General features: G+C 35.7%; 1 protein-coding gene across 1 annotated transcript; it reads right to left on the reverse strand.

The window, feature by feature from the left end:
- Positions 1–8,807: 8,807 nt before the first annotated feature.
- On the reverse strand, positions 8,808–25,334 carry Clec2d (C-type lectin domain family 2 member D). Its single transcript, XM_026410883.2, has 5 exons — positions 24,998–25,334; positions 18,002–18,127; positions 13,101–13,279; positions 12,433–12,539; positions 8,808–10,955 (listed from the first exon to the last, which is right to left on the reverse strand). The coding sequence occupies exons 1-5, from the start codon at positions 25,074–25,076 to the stop codon at positions 10,808–10,810; spliced, it is 639 nt and encodes a 212-aa protein (XP_026266668.2). The 5' UTR covers positions 25,077–25,334; the 3' UTR covers positions 8,808–10,807.
- Positions 25,335–25,940: the final 606 nt, after the last annotated feature.

Consider the following 25,940-nt stretch of genomic DNA (forward strand, 5'->3'; position numbering starts at 1 on the left):
CAGTCAGAAGGACGTCAAGTAGTTTCCAAATAAATTCAGCTATGATTTGAATCTTAAATATTTCTAAAAGACCCAAGTGCTAAAAGCTTAGTCCTCTTCCTGTGGCATAATGGGGAAGTGAAGTGGTAGAAACATTAATATGTAGGCCCAATGGAAGAAAGTTAGATCATTGGAGGCACACCTCTGAAGGAGGTTGTGTGATTAGAATCTCATGCTGTCTCTCTTTTACTTCTTGGCTACCATGAGGTGAGCAGCTTTGCTCCACCACAAGCACCCAGCCCCAACGTTTTGCCTCAACAGAAGCCCTAAAGCAAAGAAGCCAACTAACCATGGAAACCATGGATCAAAATATACTTTTCCCCTCTGAAGGTGATTGTCTCAGGTATTTTGTTACAGTAATAGAAAGCTAATCCAACCTCCTTTTCCAAATAACCTTACCCCATATTCCTCTGACAAAAATTCTGTCTCCCTGTCTTATTGCTTTCTCTAGAACTATCTTCTTCATTCCTTTCTTTTGACAGGAAATTCTCAGGCTTTTTACTCCATAGATGTATTAAACAGAGGTATAATAAAGGTTAATTTCCTAGGTCTTCTAGGGTTCTATTAGCAGGAAGCTAAATGACTTTTACTTTAAAAAAACTGTCAAAAATTTACTTTCAAAAAACTTCAGAAAATCTGCTATTTAAAAGGAAAAACAAAGTATCACTTTACTAGGAGATTTTTCTTGTTTTCTTTCTCAAGCAGGGAGTAACCTGCTTTTCACACAGGGTATATAGTTGTATCTTCTTGGTCCTATGACAAAATACTGACTAAAATTGGTTCTTAGCTATTCCTATAAGTAGCTCTTACCTTCACCCTGTGACATCTTTGAAGCAGGACTCAACACCATTCTGATTTCCCATAACAAATAGATTCATTCCAGAGCATTAGTAGCACATGTGCTCACACACATGCTACACAACGGTATCTGGAGAAGTTTGAAGGGGAAGCTCACAGTGCACAGAATGCATCATTTCTCTAAAAATATCTTCCATGAGGCATTCAGTGTTTCTTCACTACAAAGCAACAACTGTTTCCTTAATTTCCCCTCCACCCTCTAGAACTCAGCCTTAGAGATTCCTCTTTCCCCATTTCTGTATCTTCCCCCAGTTTTTCAATCTCTCCCCATTTTCACCAAGAAAAAACTTAGCTCTTTTGAAGCTTTTATTTTTATTCATAAAGAATCCTCCCACATCTCAAACATGAAAGTCTTCAGATAATATTACAAAGATACTGTGTTACCTTGCTTGAGGGCAATGGATATTATGAATAGGAACCATTGTTCTGAATCAAGCAAGCTATTTATTTTCTCTTTTGATTTTCATAATTTTTAGTTCAAAGGTTTAAGATGTTTATTTAAATGGCAAGTCATATATTTACTGAAGTGATTTCTATGGCATTTTTCAGAAATTTTTTGTTTTCTCTACGACTATTTCTCTTGGCCTATTTTCAGAGATTAAAATGTACCGCAGTTCAAGGTAAACACTGTTTAGAATGAACTTTCTTCTTCATCAGTGAAGACTTGGATCTGAATAAACAGAGCTCACATTCTTTACAGTTGTGAGCATTTCTCAAAAATTGACCTTTAATAAAGTATTTCTACCCATACAACCCAAAGCTGGAAATACCCTAGAATTGGAAGGAGGAGAATACTCACAAGGGACTGCCTCAAACCATACTGATATGGGATTCCTGGGGATTCCAAAGGAGAAAGCACTGAACTCCAGGGTGAAAAGCCAGGGCACTTATTAGGGGAACTTAAAGAGCACTGCAGCATGTACTTGTAATGGATGGCAAGAGAAAACTGATCTTCTGCCTGGCTATACTACACCAAGGAAGTGGAGTATGGAGTTTATACGAAGGAATAAAGAATTTGAGCTCTGACCAGAACCAGTGCCTTTCAGTATTTTGGATAACAACTTAAAGATCTTATCAGTGCCTGGGATGTCCAAGGCCCTGGCTTGGGCTCAAGGTTAACAGAAAAAGGAGAGGAAACAAAAGTGAAAATATAAGGATATGAACAATAATTCAGTCTAAATATAAAATTCATTACATGTCTCATCTACTTAATATTAATACTTATTCTTTAATTATTATCTGCTGGGGTTATCAGCACCCTGGTAGAGCAGATTCCCGCTTGGATGTGAACTGGCTTGGAAAATAAAAAGTCTGAAAATAATCAATAAGGAACAGAAGACAACAGAGAGAAAACAGTCTTAAAAGAGAGGTGCCTGGTGGATCTTCCAGCCCCGATAGGAACTGGAACTGAACAAGGGAAAAAGACCAAATCCTTTATTTAAGGGGACATACATCAAAAGTTTTCAGTGTGCCAGGGTTCTTGAGGAAAACAGAATAAGAATGGGGAAAACAAGTTGTTTGGGGCTTGGCAGGTTACGCCCATCTCAGAGTAGCTGCAGTTGAACTTCGGACTGTGAGCTAAGGCAGGGTGCCAGCATGGTCTCAGCTTTCAGGAACTGGGGGATTTCAGCCAGCATTTCCCAGAAAAGTAGCCTCCCTGACTAATTATGTCTCAAACAATCCCATAATTTATACATGGTTTCCAGTAATTCTATCCTTTCATAGTCAAGGAAACTGGTTTCTCAATGTTGCATAGCAAGTAAAACTAGCTTTCATTACTGGCCCAGGAAACTACAGGGCCTAGGGGAAAGAGTGAAGAAATGCTGCCCACAATTGCCTAATTGTGTTGCTGTTGTTCATAGTCTCTGGTATTTTCCTAAGCAGTCAAAGGGCTTTGCTTAGCAGGACACAAAGCGAATGAGCTATAGGAACAAGGCAGAGTAAGTAAAAAAACCCAAGTTAGGTCTGTAAGCACGGTGCTCATTAAGCTACATCCAATGCCTCATTTGGCTGTGGTTGCTCCATTCAGTGGTTTTTTATGTTTGATAAGTTCGTAGGCCTGGTTTTTCTGATATGGGGGTGCTTCTGAATAATTTGATAAGTTCATGGGTGGTCATTTTTATTAGTATTATTATCAGTTTGTGCCTTATGGATGTGCTATTCAGATGGTAGTTGTCTACCTGTACAAACAAGGTAGAGAGCCATTCTACCTCAGTAACTCATGGCAAACTTCTGCTTTATAAAATGGAGTAGCTCAGGGCTAGGCACAGCCTGAGGCCTACTGTTCTGTATATCATGGGGTAACTCAGAGCAGGGAACAGGCTGCTATCTACATCCTGTCACACATCCTGTAACAGAAACTTCAGGAAACCAGCTGGCAAAGCAAAACTGCAGAGTCCAGATATCACAAAGCAGAGTGTGGGAGCATTTTAGCCCTCAGGTGGAACAACCTAATGACTGGTATAGTTCTATACCCAACCCCTTGACCTTAGAAACTATAAAGTACTGGAACAAGAAGACAGTGTGCAGTTTCAAGCTCTATCAAGCATCATGCAAGACTAAGTTCTGGCTAGCAGTTTTTTTGAGACCACAGACATGTTTGAAACAAAAGTTAATATTCCCCTGAGTTGTGACTCAGGTGTTAAGTTCTTTGAACAAAGATCATAAAATGGAGATGGTCTATTTTGCTCAAGATTCTTATCAAGGACTGATTATATATATCTATATATCTATATATATATATAGTGATTATATGTATAAATTATGTATAAATTATATATAAATTATATATATATATATATATATATATATATATATATATATATATATTATACATACTGGGATGTAGCTCAGAGGTACAGTACTTGCTTAACATGTGCGAGGCTCCAGGTTCAATCCCCAGCACTGTGAAATAATAATAATAATAGCTGAGCATGATGGTGCATGCCTCAAATATCAGCAATTCAGGATGCCAAGGAAGAAAACCACAAGTTTGAGGCCAGCCTCAACAACTTTGCAAGACCCTATCTCAAAATTTAAAAAAAAAAAAAAAGCTCAGTGGTAAAGTGCCCTGGGTTCAATCCCCAATAAGTCTCACAGTCTCACCTTGAACTTGTGATTCTCCTGCATCAACCTTCAGAGTGGCTGTGATTGCACGTGTACACCATCAAGCCTGGCTGCTGTTCTGTATCCTGCCTGGATTGATGGACACAGGAATCTACAGATTGGATATGATCATATACAGCTAAATACACAAGCACGCTCAAATGAGTATAGGTAAATGGGTGAAATCTGAATAATGTTGGTGTGTTGTATTAATATCAGTTTTCTGTTTATGTTTTTGATATTGCACTATATTGTGGCCAATGTTTCCATTGGAGGAAATCGGTGGGAAAGTATATGGAATTTCTCTGTATTAGTCAAGCACCACATAACAGTGTTTTGGTCAATGATGGACAGCATCTATGAAGTAGTCCCATGGGATCACATCACCTAGTGATGTCCTGGCCATCTCTATATAAATACACTCTGTGATATTTGTAAAATGATGAAATAACCTAGCACCACATTTCTTAGAATGTATCTCCAACCTTAAGTGATACATGAGTGTGGTTTTTTGCAAATGCAAAATTCTATATTATCTCAAAAAAATATTAATTCTGAACATATTAACAGGGAGCAGATTTCAGGTTCCTACCCAGTTTGGCAGTGGAATTGGGAGAAGGGTTGCATGGCTCTAAAGCGATCTTTATAGCTCAAGTCCTTCTGTGGCATTCTCACTAAGAATTAATACTGTATATCAATTTATTTTGAAAACAAAAACCAACAACAACGAAAAAGAAAGACTGAAACATGGGAGAATAGCTAGAAAACATGTCCATGACTCTTCTGTGCCTTCATTGTGACACAGTCACTTAGTAACTTTTATTAATTTTTTATTGGTCCTTTTTAATTATATAAGACAGTAGAATCCACTTTGACATAATTGTAAAAGCATGAAGTACATCTAGTTCTATTTCAGACTCCGGTACTTTGAACCATCTGTTCTGTGTTTATTCATGCAACATATGTGTTATGGAAATAAAACCAAATATAAGCCTCAAGATTAGATAAGAAAGCCTGCACATACTGTAATTGGGTGCCTTAGAAATGAAAAGACTGGACTTTTTTTTTTTTTTTTAGTTGTTGATGGACCTTTATTTATTCACTTATTTTATGTACATGCCATGCTGAGAATCAAACCCATTGCCTCACACATGCTAGGCAAGCACTCTACCACTGAGCCACCATCCCAGCCCCAAACATGTTTTTTGCTTTCCAATTTCCTGGTATTTTGTTTTTATGCTTCCCAGTTTCTTTACGCTCAGAATGGAAAATGAAACTGTTCTCAAAATCTGGACGGACACCAACAACAGTGACAAAGCAGAATTATACACAATTCTCTGGCTAGCACAGCCTAACTAAATCTCAGTTGTATATTTCCTGCCTTTTGTCCCAGTATTCCATATCATCTCATAAAATCTGTTGGCTCCCCCGAATCTCCTAGGGATGGTGAATTGAGACAGACAAGCAAGTCTCTTCTGTCTTCCTCGACGCCAGCTTTGTTTTATTCCACCAAATGGTTTCCTGAGTTTTGTTTGAGCATCAAATAATACAAAGGTCAATTCTGGTAATAATAATCGACGACAAACATTGCCTAAGTCCTCTTCATATTTGTTTTGCAAAATTTAAGCGTAGGTAGAGAAATTGAGCAATTTTTTTTTTTTTTTTTTGCTAAGAGTTTCTGTCCAAAGTTTATCAGAAACAAACCTACTTTCAGTATTTTAACCCAGCGTGACCATGATGGTTAAATTTTGACCCTTGAAATCTATATATCTGTAACAGATACCATTCTCATGAAAGATGATACGAATAACAATAATGTTGGTTATAAACATATCCTATTTTGATATTGAAGGTTTCCTTTGCATCACATGTGATCTAAGTACTTTATTTCTGTGAAATTATTTAATCCGATTAGTACCTTAATATAGTAAATTATTAATACAGAATGAATTATTCTATTATCTTTACACTATACAGTTAAATATAAATTCTATGTGTCCCGTAAAATAATGAATAACCTTTTACAACCCAGGTCATAAAGAAACAGTCTGTTGGGAAAGTACACTGAAATCATCCCCTGATGGCCTCAGAGGGTAGAGTCAACCAATTACACAACTGACTCAGAATGAGGGGAAAAGTCATTGGCAAGGGTAAAGTCTATTGAAAAGTTTTTTGTTTGTTTGTACTGAGGATCAAAATTAGGGGCCCTCAACCTCTGAGCCACATCCCCAGCCCTATTTTGTATTTTATTTGAGACATGGTCTCACTGAGATGCTTAGTTCCTCTCTATTGCTGAGGCTGGCTTTAAACTCCAGATCCTCCTGCCTCAGCCTCCAGAGCTGCTGGGATCACAGGCACGTGCTGCAGAAGTTATTTTATGTATGCTTCATATTTAGTGCTTTCTACAAGTCTTAAAATAAGTTCTTTCCAAATATTTTGAGAATTTAAAATACAGAATAAACAATGGACTACTGAGGTTTCCAAAGTAGTTCCTCAGATGTTAGACAATGGGTTTACAACATATAAAAGAGACAGAAAATGACAAAAAGTTTTTCTTTTAAATATTGTATTAAGTAGGAGGCATCAGCCTACATACTTTTTGTATAATAACTTATTTATCCTCACAAGTTCATGAAGTAGATTTATCCTATCCATTTAACAGATGAGGAATTTAGGAATAAGACTTGAAGTAATTTTCTCACAGTTCTTCAGTTCACACTGGCAGATTTAGAATTTAAGCTCAGATAGCCTGGTGGTGATATGTGTATGAACCTAACCACTGGATCAAAAGCCCTTTATAACTTTTGGAAGGAAATGTCTCTCTTGGAAACTTTAGCATGGAAATCAATGGGGATAGATACTGGAAAATAAAGCCAAGATGTTTAGTATTTCATTCAAAAGAATTAAATGATGTGGAAATTTTTCAGTTAACAATTATTTATAGAACACTTACTTTGTACAAGTTACTGGGCTAAGAACTGAGAACATGGGAGATTTTTTTCCATTAAGAAGTGTCCAACAAATGTATTTTAGGACATGTTTATGTTTTTAGCAATATAATCTCACTTTTAATAATGTATTTTAACTAATTTTTTACATTTTATGAAAAGTAACACATATTGGTATGCTAAAATTATTGCCCAAATTACCATATACACACTTGCTTATTCATTATAACAACTCTCAGTAAAGTGAAACACAATTAGAGTTGTCCAAAGTTCCAAAGCTTCATAAGTAATAGAGGTAGCATTCAAACCCAAGCAGTGGAAATCCACATTCTTTTCTCTGTACTCAATCTGTGCTCCAAGCTAAACTCTATAATCACTAGTGTGGAATTTGGCAACTTAGTGACTAAGAGAGTTTAACAAAGGATGAGCATAATTGTGTTGAAAGTGAGAAAGGACATAAATAGAATTCTCTATGAGGGCTTTCAGAAGATAGACACAGAAAGAGAATACTTCTTAATTCCATCTGTGAGGTTAACATTACCCTAATAGTAAAGCCAGATAAAGGCATTACAAGAAAAGAAGACTACAAACCAGTATGTCTCATGACATATAGATACAAAACCTCAATGACCAAAGTAAGTGTGTGGAAAGAATTATACACCACAGTCAAGTGGGATTTACCTTAGTAATACAAGGCTGGTTTAACATTCAAAAACCAGTTAATGGAACCTATGATATCAGTTGAGTAAAAACAAAATCACTTAATCATACCAATGCAAAGCATTTGACAAAACCCAACACCATGATTAAATAAAAGAAGGTCAGGAAACTAAAAATAGAGAGACTTTCTCACTTTGACCAAGAATATGTAAAAAAACAAAAGAAATAAAAACCTATAGCTAACATTATATTTCATAGTGAAAAGCTTGAAACTATCCCCTAATATCAGGAACTCTTAAATGTTTCTGGGCATTTGGGGGAGATTTTGTATCACTGCTGTACTTCCCTTGACACAAAGCAGAAGTCTGTGAAGTACATTCCATGCCATAGAAGATGTTTTAAAGAAATATCTTAACATGCATGTTTTTAAGAAAATGTGCCACAAACTATTAAGACTACATATGATGTTTTAAAAATATGACAAAAATCTGTATTCAAATAGATTAATTCATTTACTAGACATTTATGGAGCCCTTACCATCTACCAGGGACTACACAAAGCACTAAGAACATAATGAAGGAAAAGGCACAGTGGCTCTTCCTGCATGTAGCTGCATTCTGATTGGGAAATGAGAAAATTGATTAAGAGAAACAATATAAAAAAAAGATTTAGATTGGGGAAGTAGCACAGGGATGGGAAAAAAAAAAGATTTACATTGGGGAAGTAACATAGAGGTCATAAAGCACATGGGTAGAAACTGTTGATTAAACAAAGAACAAGGAAGAGCAGAACAAAACTACTTCTCTATATTTGCAACTCTGTTTTCCACAACTAGAGTTGATCCCGAAGTCTTTGGAACCATAGTGACTAATGGGGCTTTAAAACAATGACTTTGGGGTAGCCATGACCTGATTACTTTAAGAATTATAAAAACATCAATAGAAAATAGACGTGATAGTTCAGTGGAGTTTCTGGCTTAACAAGTTGCTTCTTCTGAGACCCTTCCAGAAGCTAGGGTTCTATACATGAGCAGAAAATTAACTAGAGATAGAATTTCTTTGGTTGATTTTTTTGTGTGTGTCAAATTTAGAAGATTATGAAGGGAATGACTGAGAGAAGAAGATGGGAAAAAAACCAGTGGCATTATATGGACTTGATTATAATTACAAATTTAAATTGTATACTAAGTGCAAAATAGGAACCTTTGAAAAGTTTTATGCAGAGAATGACCTGATTGTATGTTGGATTAGAATATTAGTTCAGTTGCAATGTAAAGAATAAATCAGAATGGATTTAATGTGGGAAAATGGGTGAATCCCAAGTACCTGAGACTGTGTCTGTAATATGTTGTAAAGCATTTACTTGTGCAGGCTAGTTCCTGTAAAGAAGAATTCCCCACATGTGCTTTGAATGATTAATTCAACTAGTGGTGAATTCCCCGAACTAATAAAATTTTATTTGAATAGCACACGGACTTCCTGTTGCTTACTTATAGCAGGATCATTTTGAAGGTTGAACTTTTGGTGTTAGTTTTACTTTTATTTCCACTGAGCAATAATGAAAGAACAGTTTTATCAAAAAGTTAACATAAGTCAGGTATACAGATTAGCAAGAAAGTTCCATGCACAATTTTATTTGAGTCTTACAATTCACCAGTGGCGCTGAAATTAGTATATTGAGTTTTCATATGAAGAAACTCTGGTAGAGGGCTACACAACTTATCAAGATCATAGGTGGCAAATAATGTTTAGAAACTAGTTTTTAAAAGAATACTAGGTCAGTAAGTGTCATAATTTTACTCAAATTTCATTTGTGAGTTAGTCCCACACTGTTTATCAATATAAAATCTGCTTATCTTTTCTTTCTTATTTTTTTTTGAAAATTAACTTTATTTTTGTGAGAAAAATACCTGAAACTAAGCCAATAAGACAGAATCTCATAGTCATGAAGACACTGCTTCATTCCACAGGTATGTTTTGAACACATCTGTATTTACATGCTGTGCTAGTCTCTGGGGATAGAGAAGTACATTATGCATTAGATTATGAAACCCGAAATAAAATAAATTGTAAACCAATTAAGCCAATAAATCTTTATTAGAGCTACAGTGAAAGAATTACATGAATATAGCATATTTGGTTAATTTCATTCCCTAGTCCTTCCCCACACCCTCCCCTCACCCCCCTCAATCCTCTTCCTTTATTTGTCTCACTTCTATTTTTATGAGATCCTGTTTTTCTTTAACTCTTTTTCCCTTTAGCTTCTATATAGAGAAATTTAAATTTAAAAAGAATTATAAGGAGAAATCAACATATCAATAAAGTAGGAAAGATGGAAGGGATGAATTGTAACTTGTTATTTCGTCCTTTTTGGGACTCATCAGTACAGTGTAGCATATTTTGTTTTCAAAACTGAATAATAAATAAACCATTTTGAAATTAGGTATCCAGTGAATGAAGAGCTCAAGTAATTGTCTGTCGTTTGATTTTAAATTCAACCAAGATTTTCAATTCAAGGGTAAAATAAAATGACATTTGTTTATAAATATAGTATAGCATTTATTTATTATGCCAATATGAACATTGAAAATTAAAGTGTAAAAAACACTTTGTCACTGCTTGTAATATTTTAGAATATATAATAAATATTAATTTTAGTACTTATTAAATTTTCATTTAGGGCTGGGGATATAGCTCAGTTGGTAGAGTGCTTGCCTTACATGCACAAGGCCCTGGGTTCACTCCCCAATCCACACACAAAAAAAAATAATAATGATTTATTATTAAGAAAATTTTGAATGGATTTAAGAAAATGTTAAAGGTCTCAAGCCAATTATAATTTTTCATTGACTATTAAATAATTTGCATAATTTCAGTTGTCTACTCATTTTTATTGTCACATGCATTCAAAGCAAGTAGTGACTATATAAGAAAAGTTTAATATTAGTTCATAGAAGTAGAGTTCACTGATTTTGATTATATTCCAGGTTCAAAATATAAGTTATGAACTCATACCAAAACACCTATCTAATTTAGAATCATACCCTTCCAAATCCCTGTACTATGACAGGGCAAGTATAATTTGCCACTTCGTTGTTGTCAATAAATTTGCGAATGCATGTTCCTAGTGCTAAGTAAAAGCAAAAATGGAGCAGCAACTGTATATAACAAGTTACAAAATATCCCTCCATCCTGCTTTATTTTAAAGAACTTGACATGATTTGGCACTTGTGGAAATAGCTGTTTGGCTTGCTACAAATCCACTTCCTATCTGTGTAGTGCCTGGCACTGCTGATTCCATTATCATTCAGGTAGGCACATTCGCCATCTCCTCTGATGGAAAACCTAAAACCAGACACAAAAGTATTAAATATTCATAGGTTGGACATTCTCATTTTCTTCTCCACTACACTGTCCAGCATCAACCCTCCATGTTTTTGAATGTGAACAAGAGAAATGTGTCAGTCATTGGTAGTTTACATTATTTCTGCATTTAGTTTCCTTTACATTCTCAGGGTCTTTGCTTGAGTAACACAAGTTTATCATTTATCTATTATCAAACCCACTTATGTTATTGATTAGGTATTTAACTGATGCTTGCCGCTGTCTCCAAACTTTTGTCACTGGTGGACTTCCCTGAAGTTTATTTTTTTGTCTTTTCTCCAATTGTTTCATAAATGGATGAAATTTTTAAAAAATAACTTAGTACTAAATTCCTAAGAGAATTTAATTTTTTTTTTGATGAAAGTGATCATGCCCCTATATTTTACCCATTCCAATGTAATGATTACTTTCAAAGCACCACCATTGAAATGTTCATAGTTCAAACAACAAATTAAAGGAGGTAGGACTTCTTATTGTTTCAGAGGTTTCAGTCCATGGTCAACTAGGTCTGTTGCTTTGGGCCTGATGTGAGGAAGAGCATTATGGTAGAAGGGCATGGCAGAGGTAAATTGCTCAGCTCATGATACTCAGGGAGCAGAGGCAGGCATAGGGGAAGGGGCCAAGAACTAGGTAGAGTCCCCAAGGGCACACCCCCAAGTGTGTGTCATATATACAACTTTGGGAAAGTCGCAGCCTAGGCCTGTCATTCCAGCACAGTGCTTTTAATGCCCACTTTTAATATACAACACATGCCATTGTGGATGAGAAATTATCTGATTACTGTATTTCCGATTAGAAGGAGAACAGTGTATCCAGTGTTTCAGGTTAGTATGTCAATGTATCTACTTCCTCTAGCCATCTCCCACCTGCCTGCAGTTACCAAGTATCCATTAAAATTATTAATCCATCAAGTGGATTTATGCACTGATTTCCTTCTGATAATAAAACATTAGAAGATATTCCCCATGTTTCTCTGGAAACTTTGCTCTTATGAATGGATGCAGCAGTCGAAAGAGTGGACTTGAGAGTCTTACAGATATCAGTCCTTTGACACTGGCTTCCTAAGATATTACAGCCCTCTCTGTTTATCAGCAAAGTTCTAAATCAGTGCGTGAGAAAGCAAGAACTATGTGGGATGCTGTCATCCTGCTAAAGATGTCAAGTGAAATCACAGTTAGGGATGTTCTTTCCAAAGAACAGGTACTCAATGGAAGAATATAAAAATATTAACATTTTTAGGGAGTGTGGAATTTAATGGGGATTGAATCTTGGGCCTTGAGTATACTCAGGACACTGTCTACTGCTGAGTCCAGGATTCAAATTTCTTATCTGTTAGTACAATTCACTTTCCTTGTGAATACCTTTCTCATCCCATTCACAAGTTACACATATAACCACACATGAATTCAATGGAAGAAAAAGAAATCTGAAAACTTACAAAGCTTTATATTCAGTGTTGTCTGTCCACCTCCAAATGTGATGTGATGATTCTCTGTTAAGGCCAATCCAATGATCCGAAAGCCCTTTATATCTTTTCAGAAAATTCTGTTATAAAACACAGAAAGTGAAAACATGTTTCTGTTTTTCAGAAAGATCTTGATTTTATCTTCTCTAGAGACTTCTATTTTAGAGGTGGCAGCATGATATAATTGAGAAACATAGACTTCAAAGTTAGACCAGTCCTCAATTCTCAGTTAAGTCATCTAATATCTGTGATCCTATATTTCTTCATAAATGACCATATGTTCAAATTTGGGGAAGTCACAGCCTATGGCTGTCATTCCAGCACAATGTTTTTAGTGCCCACCTTCAATATCCAACAATATGTCAATGAAGATGACAAGTTATCTGGTTAGCATACTTTTGAGTAAAAGAACAGTATATCTAATCTTGCAGGTTAGTATATCAATGTATCTGAAATGACTTGCAGAGTTCCAGGCCAAGAATATATCCTCAAGAAATGGCATACACTAATATGTATCTCATGCCCCAAGTTCTGTCTGAGATGGGATCCTTTCTCATATTTCAGCTTTAACTTTATGCAGTCTAAACCACTCAGAGAGCAAAGAATTCTAAAGAAAAAAGTGACCCAAAAACTTTTCTTACCAGTTCCTCTTGGCTTTCAAACTGAGCAAGATTGGATGCTAAGGAAGCACAAAAAGTCTGGCTGAATGTCCAATTCCCTACGTCTTCAGAAAAATAAAAACACTTGTTTCCAAATCCAATCCAATCTTTTGGGCAGGCAGCAATAATAAGGTTCTCTACGATTGGCTCTGTCTTTTTTGCTAAAATTGAGACAACCAAAAGGAATGACAATAAGTCAACTTTTTCATCTCTTTTATTCACTTTTTTTTCTGTCTACAATCCCATGGTCTATTTTGAAGTATGCATATGGATTGTTGCTTTTCTGACTTATCATCAAGTCTTATCCCAAGTGTAATCATTATCTGTCCAGTGACCTTCAAGTTGGGAATCTGCTCCCATTTCTGGGGTCATCCTCCCTGCTTTTTACAACAGAAAGGGAAATTCCTTCCTTGTCCTGGATTTTACTATTATGCATTTCTTCAGGGATGCAAAGCTTCCAGTACACAAAGTTTGACACTGTTCAAAATACTGTTTCTAATACCCAAAGTACAGTCTAGGTTTTCCTAAATTTTCTGATTGTGTGTGTGTGTGTGTGTGTGTGTGTGTGTGTGTGTTCTGTTAAATGTATGTAAATGTGGTACGCCACCCATGAAGCTACTTGAGTGGTCTTTTACTTGGTACCAAGCCATGGGGGACCTAGGTCTGCCCTTGGGAATAATCCTTGCATTCTAATGTGTAGACTCCAGATCTCTGCCCTCCCTCGACTGCCGCTGGTAGCTCCAGAATTAGGCACAACCCATTGGGGCTGGACAGCCCACTTCATACCTTATTTGGCAGAAGAACATTCTATGGAAAAAACCTTTGATGTTTACCCCATACAAATAAACCAAACACAGGCTCTCAGCTCTTGCTCTGTCTGTTCCCAGTGTGGAAACTCTGCCCTTAATGTCAAGAAGCCATCCCACCCCCCGCTTTCTAAAATTACTTTCTGTGTATTGTGTTTCTTTCCACCGCCTTCTTTTCTTAGCTTTATGCCCCAGCCAGCCCACTCCATGCAGAGGAAACCCAAATTCCACTGCTTGTGCAGGTAAAAATATTTTGGCCATTGGCCATTGTTAGATGTCTTGAAACCAACAAGATTTCAGAGTATATCTTATTGGAGGAACAGATACTTTCATTCCATAGCTCTACCTTTTCCCTCCCTTAATGTCTAAAAATCATGCATTGCTTTTTGGAATGTTTAGTGAAAACAAAACAAAAAGAGATCAGGTAAGAGCTATCAAATATCAAAACTTATTTTCTCTTAGATTTAATAGTAGGCAATTCTTTACAATTATTCTTAATTCTTATCCCTAGAATGAGTCACTAGGTAATAGGATAAAAGCAAATAGCTGTAAGATCAGTATCACTGATATATTTTAATATAACAATTATTTTTCAGAGACTGTTAAGTATTTTAGGTGACAATAAATAAAACTTTTGGCAAAACATTTACCTGACTTTTTTAGACTTTTGCATTATTAATTGAGCTACTTAAGGCTAATTTAATGAAATAATATGTTTTTTCATATTAAATAGTTTTATGAAATTTTTACTCCAATGATAGTAAATTCTCTTCTTATTTCTTCATATAAAATGTTTAATATATGTTTTTATTAACAAAAACTAAAATTATATGCTAACTGCTATTCCAATTAAATCTTGGGGGAGGGTTTAGTAGATTAGACAACTCTCATGTTCATAGAAAAAAAATTTCATCAGAGGATTAGTTTTCTTAATGGAAAAGTCTCTGAGGTATTATACATCATTTAACTTAATTAATATGGTGGGCAAATATCAGAATTAAGTAGACTATGTGCAGGTATTTAGAGAAGAATTAGTATACTTTTTATGTCATATTCCCCAACTAATACATATTCATATTTTGAGCTATACATAATATTACATTATGGCAAATTATTGAGAGCAGCATATGAATTAAATCACAATTTTTTAAATATATAAATTATTTTCTTTTGATAATTATCAAAATTTATATTAAATGGTTATTAAAGCTATAATTCTAAATAATCTGGAAAATTTATTTTAAGAAAGGCTTATCATATGATTTTTTTTTTTTTTTTTTGGTAGTGGGGATTGAACTCAGGGGCACTTGACCACTGAACCTCATCCCCAGCCCTATTTTGTATTTTATTTAGAGACAGGGTCTCACAGAGTTGCTTAGTACCTTGCTGTTGTTGAGGCTGGCTTTGAACTCGAAATTCTCTTGTCTCAGCCTCCCGAGCCTCTGAGATTACAGGCATGAGCCACCTCACCCGGTAATTTATCATATGATTTTTTAAAAATGAAATTTCAATGTATATATACATATTAAGTGAATGAAAAATATTAAACATGAAGAAATAAACTTTTAAAAATACAAAGACATTCTCACATTATGATAAAATTCTAGAAGAGAAATACTTTTGAAAAAAACAAACCAACTAGACTTTTCTAAGATTAAGAAAGTTTTGGTTCATGTATTTTTTATTATCAATTTTTAATTATTCACTAATACATTCATTCACTCATTCATTCATTCATTTTATGGTGGGGGAATCAATCCCAAGTCTTCATGTAAGCTAGACAAGCACTCTACTACTGAGTTACACTCCCAGACCCATGGTTGATCTTTATACAAAAAAAAAAAAATAGATAATGGTGTGTTTCAAATCATGACAAAATTTATATTCCAACAGATATATTTAAAAGGACAATATAAAGATGAATTTTAATACGCCAACATTTACGATGTGCTAGAAGTTACATCATTTACAACTATTTAAATATCTGATGAAAAATGTCAGGTAATATGTAGTTTTTCAAATTATTTTAGGTCATGTTTTAGAAGTTGTAGGATGGCTTGGGAGGCTGAGACAGGAGGACTATGAGTTGAAAGCCAGCCTTTGCAACTTATCAAGGCCCTAAGTAACTTATTGAGACCCTGTCTCTAAATAAAATATTAAGAAGTCTGGAGATGTGGCTCAGTGGTTTAGACCTTAGTTCAATCTTCCCCACCAAAAAAAAAATAATAATAATAAGATAGTATAATAGTATAATTTGTATGAACAACAATAATTTGAAAAACAATTTATAAACCAAAATACACATATTTTGTATTTTCTTGTGTTAAATCATCTCTACCTGAGCAGTCCTTTAACATATCCCAAACAAAGCTGGTGACCTATTACCTGTATGTATAAAGGATGAATTTTTTAAATTAATTTTTTATTTGTTTTAATTAGGTACACATGACAATTGAATGCATTTATGCACTTTGATATATCATATATAGATGGGATATAATTTCTCATTTTTCTGGGTGTACATTTAGTAGAATCACATTGGTCATGCAGTCACATATATACATAAAGTAATAATGTCTGTTCATTCTATCTTTCCTATCCCCACATTCCCTCCCTTCCCCTCTCTTCACGTCCCTCTACCTAATCTAAGGTAACTCTATTGTTCTCTAGTGCCCCCTGCCTTATTGTGAATTAGATCCTCATATTAGAAAAAACATTCAGTCTTTGGTTTTCTGGGATTGGCTTATTTTGCTCAGCATGATATTCAGACATTTGTAGTTCCCCACACTTTCCTGCATTCTCAATCTGCTTAAATATAAGATATAAATACTTAAGGTCAAAGGATATGCCTCTACCTGAGAATATTTCAAGTAGACACCTCATTTTTTTCTTTAAAGGAATGAAAAGTCTAATTGGGAAATTTCAGGAATTAGTCACATAAATGGAATTTCTACACCCATATCTTTGCTCATATCAGTGAATTACAATTATGTTATTTCTACAGCTCAAAAGAAAATGCTTAAAATTATTGTCGACCTTTCTTTTCCCAAGACTCTATATCCAATCTCATCTGAAATACTGTTGGTTCAACCTCTAAAATATCTATGTTGCCCACACCTTCACTGTTATCATCAGGCCTAAGCCATCCTCTTTCAAGTTGATTTCTACAAGATTTTCCTGACAAGTCTTCCTGCTTTTATCCTGGTCCCCTAACAGTGTATTCTTAGTATGGAAGTCAATTATTCAGCCATTAAAGTTCAATGCTGCCACTTTTCTCTTTCTGTTGCATTCAGAATAAAAGCCAGTTTTTAAATAGCTTGGAAGACTCCTGCTATCCATGAAGGATATATTCCAAGTCCCCAGTGGATGTCTGCAACTATGGATAATACTAAACCCTATATATACTAGGTTTTTTCTATACATACATTCAACCACTGGTAAAGTTTGATCTTTTTACTTAAAATACAGCCTTTATGGCTTCTCTTAGGTATGTTCAAATTGCCAATATTACTATTTTTGTGCTTTTGGGGCATTATTAAGTAAAATAAAGATGAGTAGAACACAGATACCATGACAGACAATCTGATAATTTTCCACTTAATATTTTTGGAAAACAGTTGACCATGTGTAATTGAAACCACAGGTAATGAGGGGATGCTGTACCTTCCCCTATTATATTACTCTTCTCCATTCTTATTCGGCTTTATCTACAGCACACTCCCAAAGTCTTAGGGCTTCGCTTTACATTTTTCTGTCTGGAAGAGTTCCACAGGAAACCATGACTTTTCCATCCCCTTCAAAATGTTGCTAAATAACTTCCCAAAGAAGATCACATTGCTACCCTACAAATATTACAACCTGTTTCACTCTTACCCTTACTTATTCTTACCTGTATCCACCTGCTAGAAATTAACTTTGAAGACAGCAGGGATTGTTTTTTGTGTGTTTTATTTACTGATATACCTCAAGCACTTTATACAGTGCCTGACACATAACATAGCTCAAAATTAAATAAATATTTATTGGCAATATAAATGTGTACAAGATATTGCATAGTTTGGAGGAAAAGTAACTTACCTGACAAAATAATGGAAAGTGCAATGACACTTGCAATTAGGACTGAGATAATGAAAAAGCACAAATAAATTTTGATAGGAGTTACAGGATATATAACTGATAGAAGTTTTCCTTGAAGACTTTTAGCTGCAAAACATAAATACCAAATACAATCTCATGAAACTCTTAGGGAGGAAGAAAATTGATTAGACACAGAATCAACTCCAAGTTTAGTTTATACTCTCCTAGTGCAAGTCTGTTCTACAAAAGATCCTGTCCATCAATAATATCCAGAGGGCTAAAGACAAGGGAAATGGAACTTTTTCTCTATAGGATTTTTCAATTTTTGGAATAAGAGACAATGAAAGTTAAGACAAATCAGGAAGAAGAAGAGACATATAAACAATCCAGATTTGCCTCCATAATAAATAAACTGGCTAGAAGTACTAAGGGATACATTACAAGATAAATAAAAGTAATTCATCTTTTTTTCTATTTAAAAGGCTAGATTTATTTTTTTAAAGAGAAGTGTTTTTTTTTCACATGCCCTTTAAGTAAAACAACTTATGGCCTAATTTCTTCCTTTTTAAATTTTTTATCTGTTCTTTTTAGTTATACATGACAGTAGAATGTATTTTAACATATCCTATATACATGGAGTAGAACTTCCCATTGTTGTGGTTGTACATGATGTGGAGTTACAGCAATCATGAACATAGGAAAGTTATAGCAAATGCATTCTACTCTCTTTCCCATTTCCATCTCTCCTTTCTTCCCACCATTCCTCTCTGTACAATATGATGAATTTACACTCCCCACCATCATCTATTGTGAGTTATCTCTATATTAGAAAGAACATTTGGCCTTTGGTTTTTGGGGATTAACACGAGAGTTCTCAGTTCAATCCATTTTCCGGAAAATGCCATATTTTTATTCTTCTTTATGGCTGAGTAATATTCCATCATATTAAATATACCATATTTTCTTTATCCATCCATCTGTTGAAGGGCACCTAGGTTGGTTTCATACTTTAGCTATTGTGAATTGAGCTGATCTAAATATTGATGTGTCCTCATCACTATAGTATGATGATTTTAAGTCCTTTGGATATATTCTAAGGAGTAGTGGTTCCATTCCAAGTTTCCTGAGGAACCTCCATACTACTTTCAGAGTGGTTGCACCAGTTTGCAGTTCCACCAGGAATGTCTCTTTTCCCCACATCCTTGGCAACTTTGATTGTTACTCGTATTCTGGATAATTGCCATTCTGACTGGATGTAATGTAGCATTTTAACAGAATAAGAAAAGAGAGGACACAGGAGCATCCCAAGAAATGCAGCAAAAACATGAGAAAATTTTTACTCTTTTTAATTTTTAAAAAAAATACAACAAAATATTTAATGAGCAAAATTGTCTTAGCAAATATGAAACTGCCCCAGAGAGGAAGAGAGGGACAGGGGCCTGGGGATTGTGCGGGTGGGAGCCTCTTGGGGAAGGCCAAAGAGAACCAACTAAGAAACAAGGAAAGACAGAGCTGGGACCAGGGAGGAACAGAGGAGGGGGCTGTGGTCCTGCAAAGGGGAGAGGGCAGGGCACTAAGGGCCAGTCAACAAAATCCAAAGTAATTTGGCCATGAAATATAAACACAGTGTGATCCTACTATGGGGAGGAGAAAGGGGTCTAAGGTGAGGGAGGCTGTTTTGGGAGAGGCCCTGGGGATCCTACCTGCCCTGCTGTGGGCCCCTCTCCATCCCAACCCCCTCCCTCTGTGTCTGTGTGGTGCTTGTCTGTGTGGGCCTGTGTGCACTTCAGTCCCTTCCCTTCCCTAACCTCTCACCCCTCCACCCCCCACACTTAATTGCTGCCATTCCAGGTGCTGCTGGCTGTCAGGCTGTCATTTCCCTGTCACTTCTCTGCCCATCATCTTCAGAGGGGGAGGGAGAGGGGGACAGGTGGAGAGAGAAGCCTCCAACCAGCCCTGCCCCCACCCTCCCCAGGCCACCTCTACCATAAATCTTGCTGGTGGTAAGAGTCAGGGTCACAATATTTTGTGACAACCTGACTGTTGGCAGATTTGAGAAAGTCCTGCATGGCTTTCTGGCAGTCACACAGAGGTGAGCTCCACAATAATCCTGCTGCAGCCAGCACCCACCTGGACACCATATGTATCCAGGGGATCCCGATAGACATGAGGAGCTGCACTTGCTGCACTCATCCCGCAGGTCTCCCATGATCTCCCCTACTCCTCGTCCACCAGGCGCGCCTCTGGCAGCACCATGTTCAGGAGGCACAGGACCTCAGTAGGGTGGCCGCCCATCTGCACCTGGGAGCTCATCAGGCCCCGCACCTGCAGCACCACCGGTGTCTGGTTGATGGTGCTCAGCATGGCCCTCTGCAAGAGCAGCATTTTTTCCCTGCAGCTGTATCCCATTCAGCCTGGTATGTGACCATGACCTCAAGGAATCAGCAAAATGCTATTAGATGTAATAAATGAAATTTATTACATTGTATCCAAAACTGTAGGATGTAATGCTAATCTTTAAAAATCATTTCAATTTTCGTATACTAGCAATTTTCAAATGCAAATTAAAATACAAAATCAGTTCGATTTGTAGTGACACCAGTTAAGATAAATACTTAATTGTAATCCTATCAAAATATGTTCATAATCAGTATAATAAAAACTATATTCAAAAATAATAAACAGCTCAAAGAAGATCTAAATCAAGAAAGAAATAAAAGATGTTCATAGATTGGAATATTCAACTCATGGGTGGAATATTCAAACTATTTCCAAACAGGTTTATAATCCAGTGCAATTCCAGTAAACACTTCAGCATGATTTACTTTATTTTTTGTAGAAATCAAGAAGGTCACTTTTTAATTATGTGAAAATGTAAAAGAACCAATAGCCAAATTATTTTGAAAAAAAAAAGATCAAATTTGGAGAAATAAGAGTACTAGATTTCATGACTTACAAAGTAACAACAATAAAGACAATATCATAGTGGTAAATAAACACATAAAATATGCTTGATGTTAAGACTTTTGAGAAATGCTTGATGAAAGACTTTTGAGAATCACCATATGATTCTCAGAGTGGCAAACAAAACTAAACAAAGTCACAACAGCAAATGTTGGTGAAGAACAGATGCAAATGGAATGTCCTTCTACTGTGTTTAGAAAGGCAAAATGGTAAACAGTCATTTGCCATATGTCCTGTGCAGCTTGCCCCTAGGTATTCTACACAAGGGGAACAAACTTGACTTTACATAAAAACCTATACATAAATATTTATTGAAGTTTTATTATTTTATTGATAATCATTAAAAACTGAAAAATTTGCAATGATTCAAATATTTTTCAGCTGCAGAGAGATTAAAAAATCACCAGGATTTATGGGGAAAAAATGAGAAAAAGTTAAAAATAAAGGGGAGGGGGGTATGAAAAAGCAAAGCAAAGAAAAAAAAAAACACTTTATTACAACCTTGTACAGACTTGACCAAATCTGTGTCAAGTTTCAAGTTTCTTTCCCAGGGGCTCCTAAAGTCAGACTTGCTCAAGAGATTAAACAAGCACCAGAGCCGCAATGTGCAAAATCCTTTACAAGCTCACTTGGATGATCTTAACTACAAAGCTGCTCTCTCGCTCTCTCACTCACATATTTTTTGCTAACATTTTCTAACCTCTTTTATAAAACCAATGCCTCTTCCTGTTTGATTTTTGAGACACTGCATGTTTTGAAATTGGAGTATTATTCCTGTATCATTGGTCCTTTTGAATTAAGTCTCTCCTTTTCTAAATCCAAATTTGTTTGTAGATGACAAACTATCCATCCATACCATAATGTGCATCAATCTCAAATGCATTACTGCAGACTCTACTTCAGGATTCTATTTATGTAATGTTCTGGAAAAGCAAATAGAAAACAGACCAGCAGTTGGTAAGGGCTGGGAGCAGAGGAGGGGAATGTCTCTAAAGGGGCCTGAGGGGATTGGGAGTGGGTTATGGATCTTTACCTTGATTGTGACAGTGACTTCATGATTATATGTGTTTGTCAAAACTCAAAATCCATACACCAAAAAAGTTAGTTTTACTGAATATAAGTTATGCTTTTAGAAAAGTTCCTAATGAGTTCCATTTCTCTATTACATTATACTCATTCTGCAAACAACTCCAAAGAAACCAGGGAGCCTCAGCTTAAACCATACACAAGAACAAAGATATGTAGGATATCTGATTTTAAGCATGGTGTTATGTCATTTGGATTTTAGGTTGACATAAAAATCTCAGCATTCATTATTTTTAGTTCTATAGTAAAAGTATCTTAACAACTCAGTGCATCCTAATTTTAGTATATTTTTCATTGTCATTAAGATAGTATAAAAATTTCCTTTGAATTTCTGTAAAACTCCTACTTGCTCCTCTGACTAGTCTTCTAAAAGTTTCTCCTTTCTCTTATCCTTTTCCTTGTAATGTATCTCTTCTTGCTTTTTTCTACTTACTTTTTTGACATAAAAAAACCTCAAGCATATACAAAAAGAAAAAAAATACAATAAGTGCTTAAGTATCTATTACCTTTTCAACAATTTTCAAAATTATCAACATATAAGCAATCTTGTTTCATATGCATTTCTTATTCACCCCATCATCCCCCCACACACATAGTCCTTGAATTAATTTAATGCAACTCATTCAAATTTGAAAGGAATGGAGTTGATTATGACTGATGGCTTTTGCATTGTGTTTAAATATTCTCTCCAACTCCAAGAAAGTAATACTGGCTCTTAATTTTTTTTTTTCTATCTGGTCCCTGTATGAACTTTTTCTTTGGTTGTAATCTAAAGAGTTTAAAGTCTATTATTTTAAAATATAAAACTTCCATGATATTACACATATGTTCAAAGCCTTGCAGTGTTTGTCTTCCTGGGCCTGACATTTCACATAAAATAATGTTTTCTAGGTTCCTCTATGTTGTCACCAATTACATTATTTCATCCTTTTTGTTGGTGCATAGTAATCCATTGTGTATATGTCACATTTTCTTTAACAGTTCATCCCTTGATGCATGTTTAAGCTGATTCCATATCTGGGCTATTGTGAATAATGCTGCAATAACTTTGAAATGCTCATGTCTCTTTTTTTTAATTTTTTTTTTATTATTATTGGTCGTTCAAAACATTACATAGTTCTTAATACATCAGGGAAAGGGAGTGAGAAGGGAAATCGCATGGAAATGGAAGGCGATCCTCAGGGTTATACAAAATGACATATAAGAGGAAAGGAGGGCTCATGTCTCTTACCAGAGACTGGGGAGAGTGGTGGGAAGAAGATGGAAAATGTACAGTGTTACAGATAGGAGGAAGAACTGCTGGTGTTCAATGGCATAGCAGAGGGGATATAGTTAACAAAAACACAGTATATGTCTCAGTAGCTAGAAGAGAGAACTTTTAATATATTCATCACAAAGAACACAAAAGTTTAAAGTGATGGATATGCTAATTGTGCTGACTTTATTATTACCAATGTATACAAGAATTAAACAACACAGTGTACCTTATAAGTGCATATAATTATTATGGATCAATCAAAAAGCTAAAAGTCAAAAAGCTGGAGACTTTGAGGGTAATGCTAAAAAACAGGTACCTAAAATGTCTTCTAACAGATATTTCAAATATCCAATAGGACTCAACACTAGAACTTTCTTACATATTACTAACAGCTGGAAAGATACTTATTTATGATACTTGGCATTTATTCCATTTGATGTTCATATTTGACATTGAATTTTTACTTTTAATTAATGCATAGTAATTGTAAATATTTATTTTTCTTTTACCTTCCTTATACTGTGTACTTTTCTTATCTCTTCTCAAGAGATACTTTGTACCTGATAATCTTCAAATTCTTAGAAAACAGAATAGAATTCATCTCTCAGAGGAAAAAATGAACCATATTACTGGTTTAATTTTAATTTTATAGTTTTATGATCCAAACAACTTACTTGGCTTATAAAAGCAGTTAAGTTTTAGTAATGAGGAAATTACAAACTAGTAGCAATTTTGTAACATTTGTATTTAGAAACATAAGTTTCACATTTGAAATAGTTAATACTGGTCAACATTTGACCAATTTGATGGTTGATGAAATACTAAGTTCTCCTTATGGAAACACTTATGGGCTTAGCTGATAAACATTAATATTCCTCAAGAATTTTCTTTTTTGTTAAGTTTGAACCCACCTCATTTTCCAGGAAATCCAAAATCCTGTGCACTCAAACAAAAGAAGAAAATAAACTGATAAACTAACAGGGGGGAAGGGAATACATATGTTTAGTTCATTTTCTTCTTTTAGAAAAACAGGTATTTCACTTCATTTTTTGCTAGGTTCACTTCCCTTTTTCTGGACTGCAATAGAAGTATCCATTATGTTGTTCTTCTTTCTCATATAACATCTCATATATTTTACCATAAAGTGAAAATGACAAAGGATTTGCTGATGGAACAGTTCAGATTCCCTCCCTCACTCTGAAATCCCTACATTTCTCTTTAATTACAAAGGATCAGCAAACTTAATGTCCCAGCTTTCGAAGGGTAAATTGTCTTGGTAAATGTATTACAGTCATTGGCATTGGAGTCTGCCATCACCCTGGGATATAAAGAGCATATTACTGAAAGTCACAGTGTGACTTAACAGTGTGTAAATTGCCAGAGACATAGGCAAAGGTGAGTACTAGAGGTCTGAACACAAGGAACAGTTTCCTCCTCCTCTTGTAATCAACTTCACTCTTCATTTATCTTGCTTCAGAAATATTTAAGTAACATATACCATGATACAATAACCAATGTAACAATTCTATATCTATCCTCCCACCTACCCTGTCCCTCCTGCAACATATCACCTTCTATGGAGTCTGTAAAGTACTAACATGCCTGAAGTTCAGCTCCCTTTGTGATTTGGAGGCTGGAGAGTAAAAATATCCCCTTCAGTATTTTTCAAATGTCATCTTTTACTTTACCAGGTCCTGCTTTCTCCAGGCCATCCGTGAATCTAAGGTCTGTCTTTAACATTTCCACTGAAGCCTCTGCAGCTGTCATCTTGGTGCTCAGACAGGGGAGGAGATCTCTAGTGATCTCTTGGTGAAGAAGGTATGCTGGTGGAGCACAGCTGCTCAGAGCAGGAACTGAAGAGCACTATGAAACCGATACCCCGCCCTGGGAGGGACTTTGAAACGACTTATTCAAGCAAATTATCAGAATGATTTACTAACTGACAAGTTTCTGGCTCTGAGAGAAGGAACATTTCAAAAGAGAGGAACTAGGGAAGCAAATTAAGAGGAATATAAACAAAATAAGTTAAACTGATGAATGCTTTAAGATTTTAAAATGCTTTTTTAACTTTTCTAAAATGTTTTTTTTAATTTTTATTTGTTTATTTATTTTAACTTCAGAGACCTCTCTCCTTCCAAGATGAAATAAAAAGGGCCAGTTTTAATCTTCTGAAATCAGCTTTTAGAGAAAGGATAAAATGTATCTAAATATCCTTTCAAGCTCAGGTATCATGCAATCAAGGAAGTGATCTTCAGGGACAGGGGGAATAGGTAAGCCTAAGGTGTCCAAGTCACTCATCCTGACCTTTCTCTTGGTCCACACTCCTGCTACAGGTCTCTGCCCTCTGGGCTGAGCCTGCCAGTCTCACCAGCACTCCGTGGTGGGTTTGCTTTCGGTTTCCATATTTTTGTGTTTCATGTCTCTGGATGAGGAGAAAACCCTGGAAACTGGAAAACAGGGAGGCAAGGCTTTGTAGGCTGGCCAAGGACACTTAACCCTCCTCTGTCTGGCAGCTCCTGTTCCTAGATCTGCTGGACCCCCTAACCCTGTGATGAGGAATGGTGGAGGGACACCCCTGTCCCAATTTGGGGGCAGACCCTGGGGAATCAGGGAAACCAAGCAGAGGCTTAG

Source organism: Urocitellus parryii, chromosome 5, assembly GCF_045843805.1.
Source record: "Urocitellus parryii isolate mUroPar1 chromosome 5, mUroPar1.hap1, whole genome shotgun sequence".
Lineage (NCBI taxonomy): Eukaryota > Metazoa > Chordata > Mammalia > Rodentia > Sciuridae > Urocitellus > Urocitellus parryii.

Coding starts and splice junctions, on each gene's coding strand:
- Clec2d (XM_026410883.2), bottom strand. CDS start 25,076: ATGACAGCTGCAGAGGCTTCAGTGGAAATGTTAAAGACAGACCTTAGA. Junction 13,280..18,001: donor ACTTTCCATTATTTTGTCAG/GTAAGTTACTTT, acceptor TCTCAATTTTAG/CAAAAAAGACAGAGCCAATC. Junction 12,540..13,100: donor TTGAAAGCCAAGAGGAACTG/GTAAGAAAAGTT, acceptor GTTTTATAACAG/AATTTTCTGAAAAGATATAA.